At 44.3% G+C, this 20,695-nt stretch overlaps 3 protein-coding genes across 9 annotated transcripts in view; 1 reads left to right on the top strand and 2 right to left on the bottom strand.

Moving 5' to 3' along the window:
* The window catches only part of MED20 (mediator complex subunit 20), a 63,819-nt gene extending 53,093 nt beyond the window's left edge, over positions 1-10,726 (bottom strand). For 5 of the 6 annotated variants that reach the window (XR_005217770.1, XR_005217769.1, XR_005217771.1 and 2 more), the window contains exons 1-3: positions 9,823-10,726; positions 7,411-7,565; positions 1,611-1,864 (exon numbers count right to left, since the gene is read on the bottom strand). Coding sequence is in view for 2 of the 6 variants with exons in the window: in XM_037842102.1 (XP_037698030.1) it covers positions 1,611-1,864; positions 7,411-7,565; positions 9,823-9,836 (423 nt within the window). In the remaining 4 variants the exon portion in view is untranslated. The other variant, XM_037842103.1, reaches the window with a different exon arrangement.
* BYSL (bystin like) lies at positions 10,075-19,741 on the top strand. The gene is made up of 7 exons (XM_037842087.1): positions 10,075-10,647; positions 14,668-14,830; positions 16,955-17,093; positions 17,353-17,486; positions 18,114-18,274; positions 18,467-18,569; positions 19,068-19,741. The coding sequence occupies exons 1-7, from the start codon at positions 10,383-10,385 to the stop codon at positions 19,411-19,413; spliced, it is 1,311 nt and encodes a 436-aa protein (XP_037698015.1). The 5' UTR covers positions 10,075-10,382; the 3' UTR covers positions 19,414-19,741.
* CCND3 (cyclin D3) overlaps positions 12,081-20,695 on the bottom strand; it is an 86,414-nt gene continuing 77,799 nt past the window's right edge. The window contains exons 5-6 of one of the 2 annotated variants that reach the window (XM_037842098.1): positions 16,740-16,865; positions 12,081-14,882 (exon numbers count right to left, since the gene is read on the bottom strand). In XM_037842098.1, the coding sequence (XP_037698026.1) occupies positions 16,788-16,865 (78 nt within the window). In that variant the 3' untranslated portion in view covers positions 12,081-14,882; positions 16,740-16,787. Of the gene's footprint in view, positions 16,866-20,695 lie in introns of both variants that reach the window. The other variant, XM_037842096.1, reaches the window with a different exon arrangement.

Genomic DNA, 20,695 nt, shown 5'->3' with positions numbered 1-20,695 from the left:
CCCTAAGCCAAAGACACACACCTTCCAGCATGGTGTTGGTCCACAGGAAGTACTCAACCCAAACCTCAGGGATTAGATACACCCTGCACAATTCCCTTTAGCATCTTCTTGGATGCTTTCATTTTGGAGTTGTGCCAACCCACAGCCCTTCCCATAAGACCCAGAGGTAGATTTTCAATTATCTCAGTCTGTGTAGTCCCTGATACACTGGGTGAAAACTTAAGGAAAGCTCAGGAAAATTCTGAGATAAAATGAAGGGAATGTGAGGAAGGGAGGGAGGGATAAAGGGAGAGAGGGAGGGAAGGAGAAATAGAAAGGGGGGGAGGGAGGGAATGTGTGCCTACAGACATGCTCATTAGGGGATCAGCAGGGTGCAGCGTATACCCATTTGCCCATGAGCCTCTTCAAGACTAAACAATTGTCCCAAGGTAGACCCAGCCTGGGCTCTGACCCTAAGACAAAGGATAAACATTATAGGTTTTCTCATCCCTCACTCCTGATTTTTCATTGGAGAGATGGGAGAGGAAATTATTGGTAATCATGAAGAAACACAAGTAAAGAAACAGCAGGGTGTGTTTGTACTACAAGGTTGGAAATGTGAAGGATAAACAAGCAGTGGGTCCCCTGTGGGTCTCAGCAAGTGCATGATGTATCACAAGCTGAAAAGGATTACGAAACTGTGGCCCTAGAGGTCCCTGGGGTCTGAGCAGTAACTACCACTAATGCCCTTTTCTCTGCTGGGATGCCTCCTAGGTCTCAACTATCTCCATATCTCTACATTTTAAGGCCCTACTTAAATGTAACTCCTCCTCAAACACCACAATCCCCAAAGTCAGCAGTGATCTCACTGGTCTCTGAATTCCTGGAGTAATGTGTGACTCTTTTATGCCATTTCTTACAGACTAACTTGAAATACAGTTTGTGTCTTTCAGCCTTGCTTCTCTTATTGAATCATAAACTTCCAAAATGCAGGCCTTGTAGCTTGCTTATTTTTTTATCTCACACAGTACTGGTAGACTGTGGACCTTCACTGGTCCCAAAACCAGCCACACTCCCTCTTTGCCATTTTCAATATATTCATGTAGCTTCAAAGATAACACATTCATACACATATACCCTTTCCACAATGTAAGAAAGAAGACAGCAGGTCAAAAGAAAAGGTATATCTTTGCTATGCAACTACTGAAACCTGTCTTAAAGCATTCTAAGGAGAGGTATATGGACACGTGATTTAGAGTCCATCTCCCAAAAGGTAACTGCACCATGAGTTGTCCTGGGCTGCTCCAGTTCTTCGTGTGATGGTGACTGGTCCCTCCACAGCACAGTTCACGTGCTTCCCTTGGCTATCCCTTCCCTTCTCCAGCAAGCCAGCCTTCCTAAGCTTTCTACATGCAGTGAACCTGGCTTCCCATTTCCCATCCTTGGCTAGAGATTCCCTGAGTGATTAAAGAAAGGGTAAAAAGATGTAAGGAGAGGGAGCACAGACACTCTGGAGACAAGGATCCGGTAGATATTATCTGTCTGAATTCACAGGGAATTGGAAATCTTCAGAACCCTTTTCTGAGCAGCCCTTTCAGCACATCCCTGCACCTATTTCAAAGAGCTCTTACCTCTACAGAGATGCCCCGGGCACTGGGGCCCATTGTGACTGTGCCCACCTTCACTAGGAAGTCACAGTACTGGTAACGGGTGCCCCGGGTCTCAATCTTGCTGGCCTTGGCACTCTGGAAAAAGCCCTTGAGCTTCACCATGAGCACATCAAAGTTGGCATCAGCAATAAGACAAGGTCCATTCTCAAAGAGGGCAAAACAGCTCAAAGGGTACTCTGAGTTGTGCATCACATACATCAGCTTCCCAGCCTGACCTGCAAGGGACAGAGAACCCATTCATCATCAAGACCTTTGTCAGCAAACCCCAAAAAACTCAAATGCATGGAACAAGACCAGGTAGCAATCTGGCATTACCTCAGCATTCTTTGGGTGGGGAAGAGGTGGAATCCCTACATTAATAAGCTTTTCCAGAGAGGAAGGGAGAGGAACAGTAGGTGAGGCAGCATTTGGTAAAACCCAGCCCTTAGCCTGCTCTATAGAAAAAAAAGTGAGGAGTACACAGGAAATGTCAATAGTAGGGTTAATGTCTTGATTCTTAAGCTCTGTGGTGAATGAATGCTTCATTATGGTCATTAATAACTCATATACTTTACATATATATCTTATATTACATCATAAGGTGAAATGAAATGAAATGAAAATAACATCAGTTATGCTTGCCAAATGATGCAGCTGCTCTCTCTTCTTTCATCCCTACCTACCTTGGCCTCCTCCTCTTAGAGATGTAGGAAATGGTTCCACAGAAGAGGAGTACATGAGCATGAGGATGAAAAGATGGGCCAGTGCCAAGCAGTGCTAAGTCTTGTCTACCATGCCTTAAGAAGTACAGACTTCTTCCTGAAGGCAATGGCAAAAACTTGGAGAATTTTAAGACGTCCAGAAGACTTGGGAAGCAGCACACTACAGCAAAAAGAACTCAGGATCTGGGATCAAAGGATTTAGTTTCAAGCCCCACTCATCCCTTCCATTCTCTAAGAAATGAGTTTTCTCTTTACTTTTTCATTGAAATATAGGTTCTCTGCAGGGAGGAGGGGAGCCTATACGTATTTCGTTAAGTGGAAAATGGAAGAAGGCAAGAAATGAAAAGCCAGATCCCTTCCTGACACATCACAAGAGGTAACGGATAGATTGCCACAATGCCAAGTATTTAAGTACTTAAACTATCCCCAACACTATGCTAGGATTTAAGAGACAAAGAAGTAGATGACTTAGTCCCTGACCTCAAGAAGCTGACAATCTCACTAGAGAAAGAGGCTAAAAACTTTTTTAAAAGAAGAACAAAAGACAACAGAATAAAACAAAAATAATTTCATGGACTAGATCAGAAGTTTTACGAAGGAAAGAAGATACTCTAGGCAGGGATAAGTTTAGTAATGGAAAAGAGTGAGGAGATAGGCCTAGAGGGGGGCAGGGGCATTAATTACCTCCTTAAACAGGGCCTCCACTCTGCTGCCACTTCCAGAACAAACAGGCTCTGCACCCCACAGATCCCTCCTAACTCAATTCTTTGCTGCCAATTCATACCTTTCACATCCTTCTAAATCCAGTTCATGAGGTGTAACATATGATGGAATATCGTGCAGCTGCAGAAAGTAATGAAGTCGTGAGGCATGCAAAGAGGTGAATGAACTTTGAGGACACTGTTGAGCAACATAAGTCAGAAACAAAAAGACAAATATTGTATGGTCTCACTAATATAAACTAACTATAATGTGCAAACTCTGAGAATTAAATTCAAGAGCATAGGTTATCAGGAGATAGAAAGTGGGAAGAGATTGGGCCATCGATTAAGGAGTACAGAATGTTCAATAGGCTCATTGTAAAAGTTCCTAGATTGTAAACTCTTAAAGCAGTCACATTCTTTCCCGAGTTTTAACTGTTACCTCTAAATTCTGAGATGCTGTAATCTTTGTGTACAACCTGATAGTTCCCTGGAACTTTGGATAGCTGTGTGACATCTGAGACTCAGAGTTAGCATTCTGCAGCTCTGAAAGTCAGCATTACTCCTTATGGCAAGTGTTAAAAAAGCTGAAAAAAGAGATCAGACTTCAATTAGAGATCTGAATGAAGCTGATCTGGTTAGGACTAAAGTAAATCAGAACATAAGTAAAAAGATGATATTGTTTGTATTTTAAAACTTCGACTTCTGTGTGAGACCAAAGGAAGAAATGTTTATTTTGATCAAAATTTAAATTTTCTATAGCACACTATATAATTTAACCTGTCTGGTCAGTTTAGTTAAACAACCTAATACATGGAAACTAGAATAGGGAATGAGATCTTGTTATTCTGTATGGGTTATTGTAATACCCTGATACATTCCAGAGTATTTTAGAAAATAAAAAACTATTTGCAAGGTCCCTTGAGGAACTGGAGAAAAAATGTGGAACTATTCAACTTCCCCACCTGAGGAATTCCTGATATTCTCTCAAGCATTAAGTACTCCCAATTTAATAAGCCAAGCCCTCCATCTTGAGCTTGCACTTATGAAACTTATTTCTGTAATGGCAAAGCTAAGCTAACTTGTAATTATACCTAAGAGTCACCCACCCCCAGAGAACCTTTTTTGTTGCTCAGATGTGGCCTCTCTCTCTAAGCCAAACCCTGCAAATAAACTCACTACCCCCCACTACATAGGACATGTCTTCCAGGGGTATAAGTCTCCCTGGCAATGTGGGACATGACTACCAGGGATGAGCCTGGCGCTGGCATCATGAGACCGACAATGCCTTCTTGACCAAAAGGGGGAAGAGAAATGAAACAAAATAGTTTCAGTGGCTAAGAGATTTCAAATAGAGTCAAGAGGTCATTCTGGAGGTTACTCTTATGCAAGCTTCAGCCAGATATGGCAAATTGCCACAGTATGCCAAGCCCCAACCAACAGAATTCCTGAAAACCCTAAAGAATACCTGGGCTCTATCTAAGATTCTATAGAAGTTTTACTTATTAAGTTTATTTTTTCAGAAACTTAAAGCCTCCACATGGCTCCTATGCCAGATAAGCCCTCAAACACAGGGGTACTAGACTTTCTAAGAACATCAACCAGTTTCCTTCCTCTACCCCATCAAGTCGACACCCCTTTTCAGCACGAAGTTAGAATGGTCATTGCCCAGATATCCCTGAAGATTGAGAGAATGATCAAATGAAAGGGAGGAGTCGTAACAGAGAAGTTAGTATTTAAGAAATGATTACAACTACTGACTCATTATAATAGATAATTCCTTTTAGTTTCTAGTGTATTAGAATAGCCAAAGGAAATACCTGAAATTGTTGAACCCAGTAACACTGTAACCCAAAAGCCTTGACCTTTGATAATGATTGTATAACTATATAGATGTCATCTTGTGACCATGTGATTGTAAAAACCTTGTGACTAATACCCCCTTTATTGAGTGCATGGGTAGATGAGTAATAAAGATATACTAGAATAATAATAATAGGTTGAGAATATGGGGGAAAAAACACCCCTACGTAAATCCAGTTCTAAACATTTCAATCCTAAACAAATAAAAAAGACCCCAGCCATCCAAAGATCTCTCATCATTCTATTCTCATGTTTACTCTTGTAATTACATATTTAATTCATACTATATGAGTCTGTGTTATCACCATCTTGAAAATATTCTTAAAGTCTACTTTTTTTTTTTTTAAGAAAGTGGCACTTCCAGTTCTTTGTAAAGTACTTTCATACCTGCACAACCTTGTGAAGCAAGGAGAACCAGTGTTACTGACCCCTTTTACAGATGAGAAAAATGAAGCTGAAAGAAGCAACTTAATCTAAGCAGTTCTCACAGTGTGGGTTCCAGACCGGCAGCAGTAGCACCACCACCACTACCACCTGAGAACTTGTTAGAAATGCAAATTTGGGGGCCTTCCCCCAGATCTACTGTGTCAGAAACTCTGGGGATGGGGCCCAGCAATCTGTGTAAACAAGCCCTCCAGGTGATGCTGGTCAAGTATGAGAACTAGAGATCTAAAAGCACATGCCCGTAAGCAGCAGAACTTGAACTCAAAGCCAGGCTTTCTGACTCAAAGTTTATTGCTCTTTCCACTCTATCCCACTGCTTGCCACAAATGTCCTCTGTTTCCCCAACTAGACTGTAAGTTCTGTAAAAGTAAGGGTCTAATCAGGAAAACAGAGCCACAACCAGGTATTTTCACTAGAAGTAGTATGCCACCTTATATCTATATACAAATGTCTTATTTTCCAAATGCTCTCATTATCTCTTTTGATTCTTATATCCTTCCTTTGAAGGCAAAGCAAACATTACAATTCCACCAATGATGAAACCCTGTACAGCTGTCAGCGACCACTTATTAAATAAGAGCCTCAGTTAAAAGTGTTTTGCATGTATTTACTTGTTTAATTATCACAACAATACTAGGAGATAAGTACTATACTATCCCCATTTTATACATGAGAGAACTGTCTTGAGAAGGATCCAAAAACAAAGACGATGTCAGATAGTTTCAATAGAGAGAATTTAATATAGAGAACAAAATACAAAGGCTGGAAGAACTGAAAAAGTAAACAGGATGGTGAGGCAACCCAAAGATTAGCAACACAGGAAGCCCTACCATCCCTGGGCTGCAGGGAAAAGGAGAAGATGGGCTGTTAATTATTAGCCAGAGGTGGGGCTACCTAGCAGGAGCTGGAACCAAGGAGACATGGACAGTGCCAGAGACATTGTCCAAAGCAGAGAGAAATGGAGGGAAATATTTGTCTCCCTTTCTCCAACCTTCCCCCTTTGCCTCAGACTGGCAGGGGAAGTACAGAGAATGAACCCAAAGGGACCTAAAGGGAAAACAGGCAAATGACTGGAATGGGAACAGCTACAGACAGGTTATGGGACTTATTTAAAGTTGTACAATTAGTAAGTGGCAGAGCTGGGACTCAAAGGTCTCATTCCACAATCCCTGCTTTTAATAGCTGTTCCAATAGCAGAGCCAAGACTAAGAGAACTCCCTACCACCACTACCATGATCCACACCTCAGTCTCACTATGCTATACATTTAAGACAAAAGTTAATTCATTGGTCAAGGTCAATGTTACCCACCCTAATGAGATGGCCAATGCCACTGGCTAGGTGAGCCTTTAGACAAAAAGGTACTAAAAAAAAATAATAATAAAATATATATATATATAAAACTTTGAGCCTGAAAGGGGTCTTTCTTGAACTTTTAAGTCCATAAGCCAGGGAACTTCTTAAAATATACAGTATGCAGTCCGAACAAGTAACCCAGGTGATTCTGATGCAGTTGGGTTACTGACCAACTCTTTAAGAAACACTGCTTTAAAGACAATTGTATAGCAGTGTGGCTTACAAGGGGTGAGAGTGTGATTGTGAAAGCCTTGAGGGTCACACTCCCTTTACTCAGTGTATGGATGGATGAGTAGAAAAATGGGGACAAAAACTAAATGAAAAATAGGGTAGGGGATGATTTGAGTATTCTTTTTTACTTTAATTTCTTATTCTTATTACTTTTTTTGGTACAAGGAAAATGTTCAAAAAACAGATTGGGGTGATACATGCATAACTGTAAACAACTGACTGTATACTTTGGACAACTGTATGGTATGTGAACATATCTCAATAAGATTGAATTAAAAAAACCACTGCTTTAAAAGTTCCAACTGGGGAAAAAAAAAAAAAAGACCAGAATAGCCCCAGCCTAAAAGATGAAAAAACAAGATTTAAGGAATTCAGAAACACATCTAGATCAGAAAGACTTCAAGGAGCATGAATGTTCATCAACTGCAAGCAGACTGCAGCCATCCTACAGAGCAATCCCACTGACCTTGGCTGCCAAGGGTGGAAGCAGCTGTATGGTAGGTCTCGCAGTCCACACAAAATGTTCCTTGTTTCTCTGCTCCAAGCATCTCCAATTTCCGAGTGAGGAGCTCCACAGTCTGCTGGACACTCTTGCCCTCAGCCACAGGCATCTGGGACACACTGGAAGGAAGAGGGCCAAATCATCAGCATCCACAAACACACATGCACTAGTGCAGCCACTGAATCAACTACTCACTCGCTTACAGCATCACAGCTCTTCAGGGCCAGGAATTACCTTAGACACCACCCACTCTGACCCCTCATTTTAAAGATGAGGAAACAGAAGTCCACAGTCTCTGCGAGTTCTGTGGACTCGCAGGAACTAGAGCACAGGTTGCAGGACTCTCACACCATTGCAGTGAGCTTCCCATCACACCAGCATATTCTGGGCTTGACTATGCCACCATGCAAGAGAAGATGGCAAGGGATTTCCTTTGCAATTTTTTCAGTTCTAAGTATACCAAAGAGGAAGTCTCAATTTAGGGTTAGTACACTTCTACTAACTCCAACACTTTGAACTTGTGTTGTTCAGTAGAGTAGCAATTAGCAACATGTGGCTATTTAAATTAATAAAACAAATGAAATGAAAAATTCAGTTCCTTGATTGTACTACCCAGATTTCAAGGGATCAACAGCCACATGTGGCTGGGGGTAGCATACTGGACAATGTTGATCAGGAACATTTCCGTCATCTTAGAAAGTTCTATTTGACAACCTTAAACAAAGAGAAAGCAGGCTTCAAATTTATATATATGAAACACATTATTCACAAGATTTCCTTCTACTGGAGGATGAGTAGACGTCCCCTTTAGAATAATAGGTAACAAGTACCTACTATGTGCCAGGTAGTGTCCTTTAGATGAATTAACTCTAAAGTGAGGACTTTAAATGAATTAAGTCTTCAAGTCCTCACAACAGCACTATAAGTGGTGCTATTATTTATCTTCTTGTTATAAATGAGGAAACTGAGGTATAGATGTTAAATAACTATCCCAAGGTCACATATTCTCTCTAAGGTTGTAGTTGCCTGTTAAAAAAAAAACATTTAAGGAAACATTTAAAAGAAGACATTAATAATAGTGCAGGTGGTACTTAGCTATGACAAAAATCATATGTCCAAACTTTGAGAGACAACGTATTACTTTACTGGGACACACTGGGACATCAATCAACTAAATGAAGCTATTAAGTTGGAGTCCTCCTGCTGCTAAAAATTGTCACTGCTTTCTCTCAGAAAAAGCACTGATATTAATGCTTATTTTTACAGAAGAGGATCCCTAAAAACTAATGCTACAAGGGAAAGAAGTCCTAAGATTCTGAAAAGATGGTAAGGGTCCCAACAGATAGAAATCCCTTCCCCTCTGGATGTCTTCTCTATTGAAAGACCAGGGGTTTCCAGGGTTTCAATCCTCTGGGCTGCAAATTTTTCATTCTCATCTCTCACACAACTCCCTAATGCTACAGAACTTAAGATCATGATGTCAACTGTAAGATGCATGGACACAATCACTGACAAGCCTGGAAGAGCCTGTGCTACCAGGAAGAAAAGTAGTTCCCACATGTTTTTATATGAGAAACCTACAGCCAGATCTCCCATCCCCTAGAGCTCTCACCGACAGGAAAGATGTTCACACCTGAAATTATTTTTTAAAATATCCTGAAACTTAGCATTTTGGGAATAACACCTCCAAGAGCATTAGGCCCACACCTTTCCCCTATCACCTTGCCTTCTTCCAATTGTGACCTAAAACATGTTAGAGATAAAAGGCCCATAGAAAGCAGGGGAACCTCGTAATTTAACATAGAAAGAAACAGGTCCTGAAGAGGTGAAGCAACTGCAACTCGGATCTCCTAATTCCCAATAGCTTATTTTTTTCTCTATACCCAAGACCTTAAAATGGCCAATCTAGAACCAGACACATTTTGTGGCTGTAGGGAGGGGCAAGAGAGAACTTAAAAAAAAAACACTCTCTCCTCGTTGTCTTTCCACCACTTTCTCCAACCCTGCTTGCAGATGGGTCCTGGTCCGGAGATCCAATCTCCGACGCTGAAGTACTCCTAGCAGTACTATGACATCAAGCGCAGGAAGATGTACGAAGAAGGAAAGGAGGTACACAACCACTGATGGGCTCCCGGGATTAAAAACTCTTACCTACCGCCTTCGGGTAAAAAGGAGCGCATCTCGGAATACCCGCAACCCTCGCTGTATCCCCTCATTCCTCACCTTTCACACAACCCAGGGGCATCTTGCTCAGTTCCCTCCTGGGGACGGAGAACCCTGGTCTCGATACTCCTCCCGGGTCATGCCGGGCTCTAAGGGCCCTGCACGATCCCCCAAACCCGTCTCAAAAATCCCAAGGGGTCCTTGCATTCCTACCAAGTCACTCCCATAGTGTCGGGTAAGAAGGTGGCAGATTCAAACAGTGGAAACACAGCACTCTCTGGCAGCCCACGTTAAGTGAAGACACCAAAGAAAGCTTCGGTCGAGGAGGAGAGCGCCGGAAGTTACGTAAAAACAAAGCGCCTCATAGGCGCGCCCCGGCAGCTATAGAGGCGTGCCAGGGCGCCTTCTCGCTGACGTATACGGTGACGTCATCCACCCGCCTATTATCCCCAGGCTTTCAACTCGGATATTTCCATTTGGCTGGGCACCCTAGACCAGGATCCGTGATGCTTGGGAAGCATGGTTGGGACTACCACCATTTAGAGCAGCCATCGTTAACTGCAATGAATTTATTTGATGTTCCATGCCTAGGGCCCGTGAGCTCTTTTAAGGTGTGGGGTGTCGCTGACGGCCATTTCTGTCCTCCGACCCCTTGGGGGCGCTGTCCTCTCCGCGCGTCCTCTTAGGACCTGGAGTTAAGTGCTCAAGCGCACTCTCGGCTGCTCGCCTTGGGCCCCACGTGTGAACCTTCGCGGTACCTTTTTTCGAGAAAAATGCCCAAATTCAAGGCGGCCCGGGGGGCCGGGGGTCAAGGAAAACTTGCGCCTCTGGCCGAGCAGATCCTATCTGGGGACGCGGTGCGGGCCGGAGCCCGGGAAAAGCGGCGGGGCCGTGGAGCCGGAGAAGAGGAAGAGTATGTGGGGCCCCGACTGACCCGACGGATTTTGCAGCAAGCGAGGCAGCAGCAGGAGGAGCTGGAGGCCGAGCATGGCACTGGGGACAGGCCCACGGCGCCGAGGGAGCGCACTACGCGGCTGGGTGAGCGGCGGGGAATGGGGCGCCCGCAAGAGAGTGGGTACTTGGATGAATGGCTGCAAGGTGTCCGGCAGGGGAGTAGCTGGGAATCAAAAAAGAAGTCCATATTATACTCTTACAAAAGTAATGGAATGGGAGACCGAGCCCTGGAGCGGATTTAAGGTGGTCAGAGCACAACCCCCCCGCCCCACGCCCGCTTCTAGTTTTAGACACTGCGTCCTTCGTACCCCTGAAGTTAGGCCAACAGGACATGATCGCTCATTAAACACTAAATTGTCTTAGCGTTTACCCGTTTATTCCATAAATGTTTATAGGGTGTCTCCTATGTTCTTCACCTGTGCTAGGAGTTTGGATAATTTGGGTACAGAAATGAACAAAGTAAACAGTGTACCTGACTTTTTTCTAGTCTAGGAGAGAGACAAATAGATAATTATAGAAATACAAAGGTACAGTTTTCACTGGTAATGGGTCAGGGAGGGCTTTCCAGATTGCATGCCCTTTAAGGTGAAAACTGAAAAAGGAGTAGAGATTAGCTAAACAGTGGGGAGTGTTCCAGGCCGAAAAAACAATATTATGCAGGGACCAAAAAGGGAGAGAGATTAATTGGAAGACATTTAGTATTTTGTCACTAGGGTGGGAGTGTTGATCTTTAAGTTGCTTAATCTATTTCTCAGACCTCATCTTTTCTGAGAGTAGCATTTGACACAATTACACTGATCTCCTGACTTCAGTATCTTTACTTGGCTTCCAAGACATCACCCTTTTTTTTTTTTAATTATTCATTTTATTGAGATATATTCACATACCACGCAGTCATACAAAACAAATCGTACATTTGATTGTTCACAGTACCATTACATAGTTGTACATTCATTAGCAAAATCAATCCCCGACACCCTCATTACCACACACACAAAAATAACCAGAATAATAATTAAAGTGAAAAGGAGCAACTAAAGTAAAAAAGAACACTGGGTGCCCTTGTCTGTTTGTTTGTTTGTTTGTTTCCTTCCCCCACCTTTCCACTCATCCATCCACAAACTAGACAAACAGGAGTGTGATCCCTATGGCCCCCCCCAATCCCACTGTTCCCCCTCATAAGCCACATTTTTATACAATTGTCTTCAAGATTCATGGGTTCTGAGTTGTAGTTTGATAATTTCAGGTATCCACCACCAGCTACCCCAATTCATTAGAACCTAAAAAGGGTTGCCTATATTGTGTGTAAGAGTGCCCACCAGAGTGACCTCTCGGCTCCTTTTGGAATCTCTCTGCCACTGAAGCTTATTTCATTTCCTTTCACATCCCCCTTTTGGTCAAGAAGATGTTCTCCATCCCACGATGCCGGGTCTACATTCCTCCCTGGGAGTCATATTCCACATTGCCAGGGAGATTCACTCCCCTGGGTGTCTGATCCCATGTAGGGGGGAGGGCAGTGATTTCACCTTTCAAATTGGCTTAGCTAGAGAGAGAGGGCCACATCTGAGCAACAAAGAGGCATTCGGGAGGAGGCTCTTAGGCACAGTTGTGGGGAGGCCTAGCCTCTCCTTTGCAGCAACAGCCAAGACATCACTCTTATTACCACTACCTCACCTCTCAGTCTCCTTTTTTGGCTCCTCTCTTGTCCCCAACCTCTTACTGAAGTGCCACCATGCTCAGTCCTTGGACCTTTATCGGTAAACACATTCACTTGTCTGGTTCTATCATTCATAAAGTTTCATGGTTTAAACACCATCGATTTGGTGACTACTAACTTTATATTGCAACCTTGGTCTCTTCCATGGAACCCAGATTCTTAATGTTAAATGGTCTACTTGGCATCTCCAATTGGAAGTTTAATAGACTTCTCAAATCTAACCCATCCAAAACTGAAATCCTGACCTTCCTGTCCAAACCTACTCTTCCCCCTGTCTCTCTCATCTCAGTTAGTAGGATGATGTCCTTCTACTTGCTCAAGACAGGAACCTTGGACTCCTTTCATTCTCTCTTCGTGTCCCATCTGTCAGGAATGCTGTTGATTCAGAATATATCCAGAATCAGACTACTTCTCACCACTTTGGACCACCACCCTGTTCCAATCCACCATGATCTCTCACCTAGATTATTGCAGTAGCCTCATAATTAATAGTCTACCCCTACACTCCATTCTCAACTCAGCCAGCTAGAATAGAGTACAATGACTGACATAGCACTATACAATCTAGTTTGTCTCCCCTCCAGCCAGTCTGACCTCTTCTACTACTTTCCCCTCTTGCTCACTCCACTCCATCCCACCCAGCCATATAGCTTCATTGTTCCTTAAATTTAGCAGGTTAGGGAACCTGTCTGGCTGGGATATTTTGTTCCCATACACCTGTAGGCTTACTTGCTTAATTCTTCACCTTTTCAGGGAGACCTCTTCTGACCACTGTTTAAAATTGCAATGCCCCCATTCCAGTCTCCAAAATCCCAACATTTCTCCTCTGCCCCATTTTTTTTTTTCCATAGCATTTGTCTTCTTTTGACCCAGTGTATTTATTTGTTATGTTTATTTATGATCTGTGTCCCCCAACTAGAATGTACAAGACATTCTACAAGGACAGAAATTTTTGTCCTGATGTATTCCCAGCACCCAGAACAGTACCTCATATATAAGAGGCACTCAGTGTTTGCTGAATTAACGGATTAATGAATGACTGGGAGGGAGGGAGGAGCCAAGTCTACAAAAGACCTGGAGGCCATGCCAGGGGTTTAAAGCTGTCTAGCACTGATCAAACCAAATGTGTGTTTCTGGAAGTTTAGATTGGCTGCAGGGTGGTGAATTTGTTGGAAGGAAACAAGGCCAGAAGCATGGAGACTAGTTAAGGGATTGTTGAATTAATCCACCAAGAGATGATGCTGGTTCAGACAGGGCTGCAAAGGATTTGAAAAGATACTCTATGAGGCAGAATCAAATAGGACTTGGTAATTGATTGGGTTTGGGGGATGAGGATGCTGGACTAGACAGGACTGGAAGGCAGTCACCAAGTGAGTGGTACAAACTTGGGAAAGAGAATGAGTTCACTTGGTGACAGATGAAGTTGAAGTGCCGTGGGTCATCTAAGAGTAGAGGAGAAAACTGGAGTTAGCATCTGGAGCTAAGAAGAGAGTATGGATTTGGAAGTTGTTGACAAATGGAAACAAAATATCTGTGCCCTCCCCATCCTTATTTAGTTCTTTCATCACACACTGCCTTTCTTCTTACTGACCTGTTCTGCATAGCGTTTTCTCTCTCCACTGGGATTAGTACACCTCCTGTCAGATGCCCACCAACCTCTAGCCTTCGAAAAATCAGTTACTTGGATTGGTTGTTTGACTGAATTCACTCCACAGCCTTGCCTTCCAGGTTTCTCCACAACCTGGCTTCAGTTTACCCTTGTAGCCCTATTTCTTGCCACTGCCTAACGGACTCTTGTAACAAAACCCTTTTGCCAGTGTTGTCACTGGGGTCTGGAACACCCTCCTCTGTCTCTCAGACTGCCTGTCCAGAGAATAATTGTCCTCAGCATTCACCTTCTAAATGCCTTTGGTATATGTTGTCTCTACCACTCACTTTGCATATAATCAAGCTCTCCTATGTACATAGAATAGTGGAGACCCAGATGACCTGCCTGAGGCAAATTACTTAACTTTTCTGTGTTTCTGAGTCCATCTGAAACTGGATATAATAATGGTACCTACTTCTCGGGGTTCAGAAGGTTTACCAGTTAACATACATAAGTGTTTTTAGAACAGTTCTTGCTACATAACTGGGTATGTTGTGTTAAATATTATTTATTGGTATCACTATCTCATTGTTTCAAATGTGCATTTTTTTTTTTCTCAAGCAAGATGATAAGCTTCTGGGGACAGGAAGATAATATGTGTATCATCTGTATCACGGCACCCATCTGTATCTATTATAAGCATTTGAGAGGCTTATACTTAACTTGTTAAAGTTAAATTGACTCTAAATCCCTTGCACTCTCCTTGCTATACCCATCCGTGTCATCTCCCCTCTTCTAGGTCCAGGAGTGCCACAGGATGGATCGGATGATGAGGATGAGGAATGGCCCACCCTGGAGAAGGCTGCCACAATGAGAGGGGTGAGCCACCATGCCGAAGTGGACGTAGACCCTGAGGATGAGCGTGCCATTGAGATGTTCATGAACAAGAACCCTCCTGCTAGGTAGGGCTGGCACATCCTGGGATTTGGGATAGCAGATCCTGGCGGGAAGTTCCTACAAGAAAGCAAATGCCCTGGTGACTTTCAATTCCCTACCTTTGGAAACAGTCCAAGCATTGCCAGTTATGGGGGACCACTTTGACAAAATTGGTCCATCCTCAAAGGGAATGACCCAGACTTGGAATACATCGTCCCTCTCTGTGCATCTGTTCTGCACCTGTTCCAACTACCTGGGATATATCTCTGGGGAGATCCATCCCATTGCATTTGGTCTTGGTATGCTCAGTTTTCTTGTGGTAAGCTCAGTTTCCTTGGATAAACCTCTTTTATATCCTGAGCTGCATTTATCCCAGGGTTTTTCAACTTTGGCCCTGTTGGCATTTTAGCAAAACTATTCTTTGTTGTGAGGGCTGCCTGTGTAATATTGGGTGTTTAGCAGCATCCCTGATCTCTGCCCACTAAATATCATTGGCCACCTTCCTCCCAACTGTGAAAATCAAAAATGTCTCTAGATATTGCCAAATGTCCCCTGGGCGGGGGATGGAGGCCAAAATCGCCCCCTGCTGTGAACTACTGATTTATTCCTATTTACAATAAATGCTGGCTGCAAAACATGCAGGCATTTAGGCTGCCTGTGGTCAAACTCCTATGCCACCTAAGCCCATGGATCTTGGCTCTGGGGTGGGGGTGGGGGCTGTCTAGCATAAAGCCTCTCAACCAGTTCATTCTGACCCTGTGATGTTAATATGAAGATATCCTTGGTTGTTTAGGCTGTTTGGTAATAATAGTGTGAAAGCACAGGGAGGGTAAATGTAGTTCTGTGGCAGCTTATTTGAGGGCACAGAAAGAAGAAATGAGCCCTCCTGGAATGATGCTGAGCAGCTGAAATGCAGTCACAAAGTGTGTGTGTTTGCGCTTGTGCACTTGTCCCACCAGAGAGTCTCTCAGGTTCTCACTCCACACCTTATAACTCTTATTTAAGAGATAATTCCAATAAGCTTAGCAGAATGGTATTCCAGCTTGGGGTAAATAGAAGAGGAAACTATTAGAAACAGGGACTCCTGACAGTCTTGAGAAAGGACAGCTGACATCCTCAGAAAGCAAGTGTGGACCCACATGAACTCAGCAGTCAGAGGCCATTCAGTTTAGCGGCACATTATAGTGTAAAGTACCTGAAATTTAGAACCTGGAAGTCCAGGTTTGACTCTTTCTCCCCACTTGACAGTTGTAAGAGCTTGGGTTGAGTTATTACTCTTTCTTTGAGTATCAGTTCCCATGTCTGGATAAGGGGGATAATAATACCTCCAAGAAATGTTGCCTGGACTGTATGAGAAAATATCTTCAAAGTCTCAAACAGTGCCTGGCATTGAATGGGTTTTAAATACACTTCAGCACCCTCTAAGGACACCAATATACCAGAGCCCATTGTAATGCTAATGCTGAACCACTAAGATAAGATTATGTTCGATGTACTCTGTTTAAGGAGGTCAGGAAGAAATTTTAGAAATATTTTCAAAATAAATTTAAATGGGGAAAAGTTTATGGTATAGCCTCTCCCTGATGATCCCAGCTACTTGAGAAATCTTGATGTGTATAATGAGATGTGGCTGGCACTTTGGAGGGGTCAGACCAGGAATTTGTAATTGGATAGAACTCAGCATATTGCCGGTATATGACAGATGTGTTTGAAACAGGCAACACTTAACTATGAACTTGCTATGTCTAATAGTTCCAAATAATGTATATGTATTAACTCATTTAATGTTACATTAACCCTATGAGGTAGGCTCTGTTACCCATTTTACAGATGAGAAAATTGAGGCATTGAAAAGGTAAAGAATCATGGCCAAGGTCATACAGGGAGTGTAAAAGCCAGGATTTGAACCCAAGCAGTCTGCTTCCAGCTTCTTACCTCCCATGACAGCCAGCTTTGTCCTCAGTTGAATGACTTTGAGGTCCTTTATGTTCTGTAGTGGGTTGGCAGGCCCAGACTGGAGCAGAGGCTTTCGGTCCCGGTAGGATCACAGGTTTGGCAGAGCTAATAAGGGAGTGTACGGGGAGTCTGAAGCTTCCTGGGTTGTGACCACAGCACCCTCTTGCCCACCCCTCCCCTTCCCGGCTTCCTAGGCGCACCCTGGCTGACATTATCATGGAAAAACTGACCGAGAAGCAGACGGAGGTTGAAACGGTCATGTCAGAGATATCGGGCTTCCCTATGCCCCAGCTGGACCCCCGCGTCCTGGAGGTCTACAGAGGGGTCCGGGAGGTAAGAGCTGAAAGGACAGCCATGACGGAATGATACCCTTGCAGATGCTGTGGGCTCCCATTTGAGGTTTTATACGTTACTTAACCCTCTGTTCTCAGTTCCCTCATCTGTAAAATGAGGGTAATATTAGCACCTCCTTACAGGGTTGTTGTGAGGATTAAATTAAATGACTTAATATATGAAATGCACTTAGACAAGCACCTGGCACATGGCAAGCACTATATGTGTTAGATTATTATTCTGCCTCCCTCGCCCCTAGGTATTATCGAAGTACCGCAGTGGGAAACTGCCCAAGGCATTTAAGATCATCCCTGCACTCTCCAACTGGGAGCAGATCCTTTACATCACAGAGCCTGAGGCCTGGACAGCAGCTGCCATGTACCAAGCCACCAGGTAGAGTTGAGGGGAGCCAGGTGGCATTGGGTCTGCAGGTGAGGGCCGGGGATGGTGGGGAATATGGGCTTTCTCTTTCCCTGCCTTTGCTATTACATTTTAGCTTTCTCCCTACAGCTCTCTTTTGTGCTTCTTTATATTAACATTTTCTCAGCTTTGTCTGTCTCATTTTTCGGACCAACACCCTGTTGGGAATCCCTGATAATGAGATTCTAGGGGAAAAGCTTATAACTTGGCTACAACCCTGGAGCATCAAGAGTGGCCTTGGGGGTCTGTGGCTCCCAATGTTCTTGAGTCCCTCGCGACTAGCATGGTAGAGAGGACCTGTGGCAGGGAAGGAAAGGTGCATAGCTGAGTGGCCATCAGTCCAGAGCAGCTATGGCTATCCCAGAGGCGGATGGTTTCCACCCTGTCTTGGTGCATTATGTTGCCCTTCCTGTTGCCTCTCTCTAAACTGACTTGGGCATTGCATGCACACAGCTCGCAGACCCCTCACTGATTGAATATCTTTCTTTAAAGCCTCTTGCTTCCATGCACCATCCACAGTGATAACTAAAGGGCCAGGCTCCAGATCATCAGGTGACCAAGAAACATTCCCACCCATCCCCCACTCCCACCCCACCCCAGGATTTTCGCCTCTAACCTGAAGGAACGCATGGCCCAGCGCTTCTACAACCTTGTCCTTCTTCCCCGAGTACGAGATGACATTGCTGAATACAAGCGACTCAATTTCCACCTCTACATGGCTCTCAAGAAGGCCCTCTTCAAGCCTGGAGCCTGGTTCAAAGGTGGGAGCCCAGGAGGCAGGGGAAAGGGAAGGATCTGGAGCTCCTGCAGCAAAAGCAGCAGGCCTGACTTGGAAAATGGCTGTCTCTGGGACCAGGTTCCAGAGACATTCCCAGGGAGCGGGGAGTACTTCCTGTTCTACCTCCTTTCTCTTTCCCTGGGCTCAATGTGACCACCCTTCTGACCCTCACCAGGGATCCTCATCCCCCTGTGTGAGTCGGGCACCTGTACCCTGAGGGAAGCCATCATCGTGGGTAGCATCATCACCAAGTGCTCCATCCCTGTGTTGCACTCCAGGTAGTGTTGGTGGGGGGTGGAGGAGACTGCTCAATAGATACCTAGACAGTAGAATCGCCAGAACTTGGGGAGGGGAGGTAGGGTAACAAAGGAGCTAAGAATAGCACTGGATTTGTGGCTTGTTTAAGCCACTGGGGGTGGTATTACCTCACTAGAATGTAAGTTCCATTAGAACAGGATCTGTGTCTAGCATGTAGTAAGTACTCAGTAAGTGAATGAATGAATAGGGAACATAGGAAGAAAGGTAGTTTAGGGATGGAGATGTTGTAATGTTTGGACATATTCTAGTCAGATACTGAGTAAGTATTTTCAGCTAGAGGTAGGACTTGGGGGTGGAGGCAGATAAAAGATGGTAATTGGAGCTAAGGCAGTATAATAAGATTGGGTAGCAATACCACATTGTAAGGGCTAGCAGAGAAGGAGGAGGAGAAGGAGAAAGCAGAGATGGAGAAACATTTCCCCCACCACTAAACCTGTCCCACCTCCCTTTTCATGTAGTGCAGCCATGCTGAAAATTGCCGAGATGGAATACAGCGGTGCCAACAGCATCTTCCTCCGACTGCTGCTGGACAAAAAGTACGCTCTGCCCTACCGCGTGCTGGATGCCCTGGTCTTCCATTTCCTGGGGTTCCGGACAGAGAAGCGCAAACTCCCTGTGCTCTGGCACCAGTGCCTCCTGACCTTGGTCCAGCGTTACAAGGCAGACCTGGCCACAGATCAGAAAGAGGCCCTCCTGGAACTGCTCCGGCTACAACCCCATCCACAGCTGTCCCCTGAGATCAGGCGTGAGCTCCAGAGTGCAGTCCCCCGAGATGTGGAAGATGTTCCCATCAACATGGACTGAGGAAATAGACACCTGTCCTGGCCCAAGGAGGACACCAGGACTCCTGTTGGTGGCTAAGAATGAGACCCAGCCTTTACAGCCTGAAGATATGGATCAGGGCAGGGATGGGTCTTGGGGATGCCTGTGACTCCCCTGTCCTGGACAGGGAGGACTGAGCATCTGGCTGATTCTTCCTTCCGTGCTAGGTCTTCAGCCCTGCTCAGTTCTGAGACCTGAATTGAGAATTCGACTTCCCCGCTCCCCACTTGGGGCTTGGATAAGTACTTTCTCGGGCACTGTGTCAAGTCACTGGGATGTGGATAAAAACAAAAGACAGGTATTTATTGAATTCTGTGCTTTGATGTAGTCATTGGAGTTCTTTCTGCTCTTCGTCTTTAGCTGTTGATGGGAATTCTTTCCTGTTCCTGTCTCAGGAGTAGAGTCTTACCCAGTTTACACAGGACTCCATTTGTTCTATAAGTTTGTTTCTTCAGGCCCTACCTACCTGGTTCATGCCCAGAGGGCAAATTCTCTACCTGCCCAAACACCAGCTATTCTGGCAAAATGCCAGCAACCAGGAGGAGGGGGGGTGATCTGAAGACTGTCAGATCTCAGCTGTGGATGAAACAGCTGCAGAAGAAATCCCCTCCTCAAGGAAAGTGGAAATACAGGGGCAAGAAAGGTCAGAGAATATTCAGTATCCATAATAAAGTTTTGTTAGAATGCAGCCACACCCATCATTTACATGTTGCTTGTGGCTGCTATCACGCTACAGCTGGCAGAACTGAGCACAATCCTTATAACCTGCTATAACCCTTGATACTTGCTTTTGAAAATGTGAAGTTCTTCTAACCTGATTATTATAGTCAGGAATGATCTGGTCATGAAACACAAATTTCATGTTTGATAATGGGCAATTTCGTTCTTGAGAAATTCTAGGTGAACACAGACAACTGCACCCAGTTGGACTCAGCAAAATGCACACAACACACCTCAAACACTCAACAGCTGTCTCAGTTCACTGCATGTCTCAGGAGCCACACCCTTGCACATCTAGTATTGTGACTTCTGATTTCAGATCATCCACTTCCACAAACAAACCGCAGGTGTCTTCCAAGATAATGGGCCATATTTATTGTAGTGGTTGTATTTCTTAACCATTTAATATGTATAAAATTGCTACCTCTTTATTAGTTTCCTTTAAAAAAAAAAAAGTGTGTCACTGACTAGTTTTGAGTGTTGTGCCTCAAGCCCTATTTTCCCCATAAGCTCTATTTAGATGGCTTGATTTGCAGAGTACAGT

The sequence above is a fragment of the Choloepus didactylus genome, chromosome 7 (assembly GCF_015220235.1).
Source record: "Choloepus didactylus isolate mChoDid1 chromosome 7, mChoDid1.pri, whole genome shotgun sequence".
NCBI lineage: Eukaryota > Metazoa > Chordata > Mammalia > Pilosa > Megalonychidae > Choloepus > Choloepus didactylus.
Note: the sequence above shows the minus strand (reverse complement) of the source record. Positions and strands in the feature narration are given on the sequence as shown.

Coding starts and splice junctions, on each gene's coding strand:
- BYSL (XM_037842087.1), top strand. CDS start 10,383: ATGCCCAAATTCAAGGCGGCCCGGGGGGCCGGGGGTCAAGGAAAACTT. Junction 17,487..18,113: donor GCCATGTACCAAGCCACCAG/GTAGAGTTGAGG, acceptor ACCCCACCCCAG/GATTTTCGCCTCTAACCTGA. Junction 18,275..18,466: donor GCCTGGAGCCTGGTTCAAAG/GTGGGAGCCCAG, acceptor GACCCTCACCAG/GGATCCTCATCCCCCTGTGT.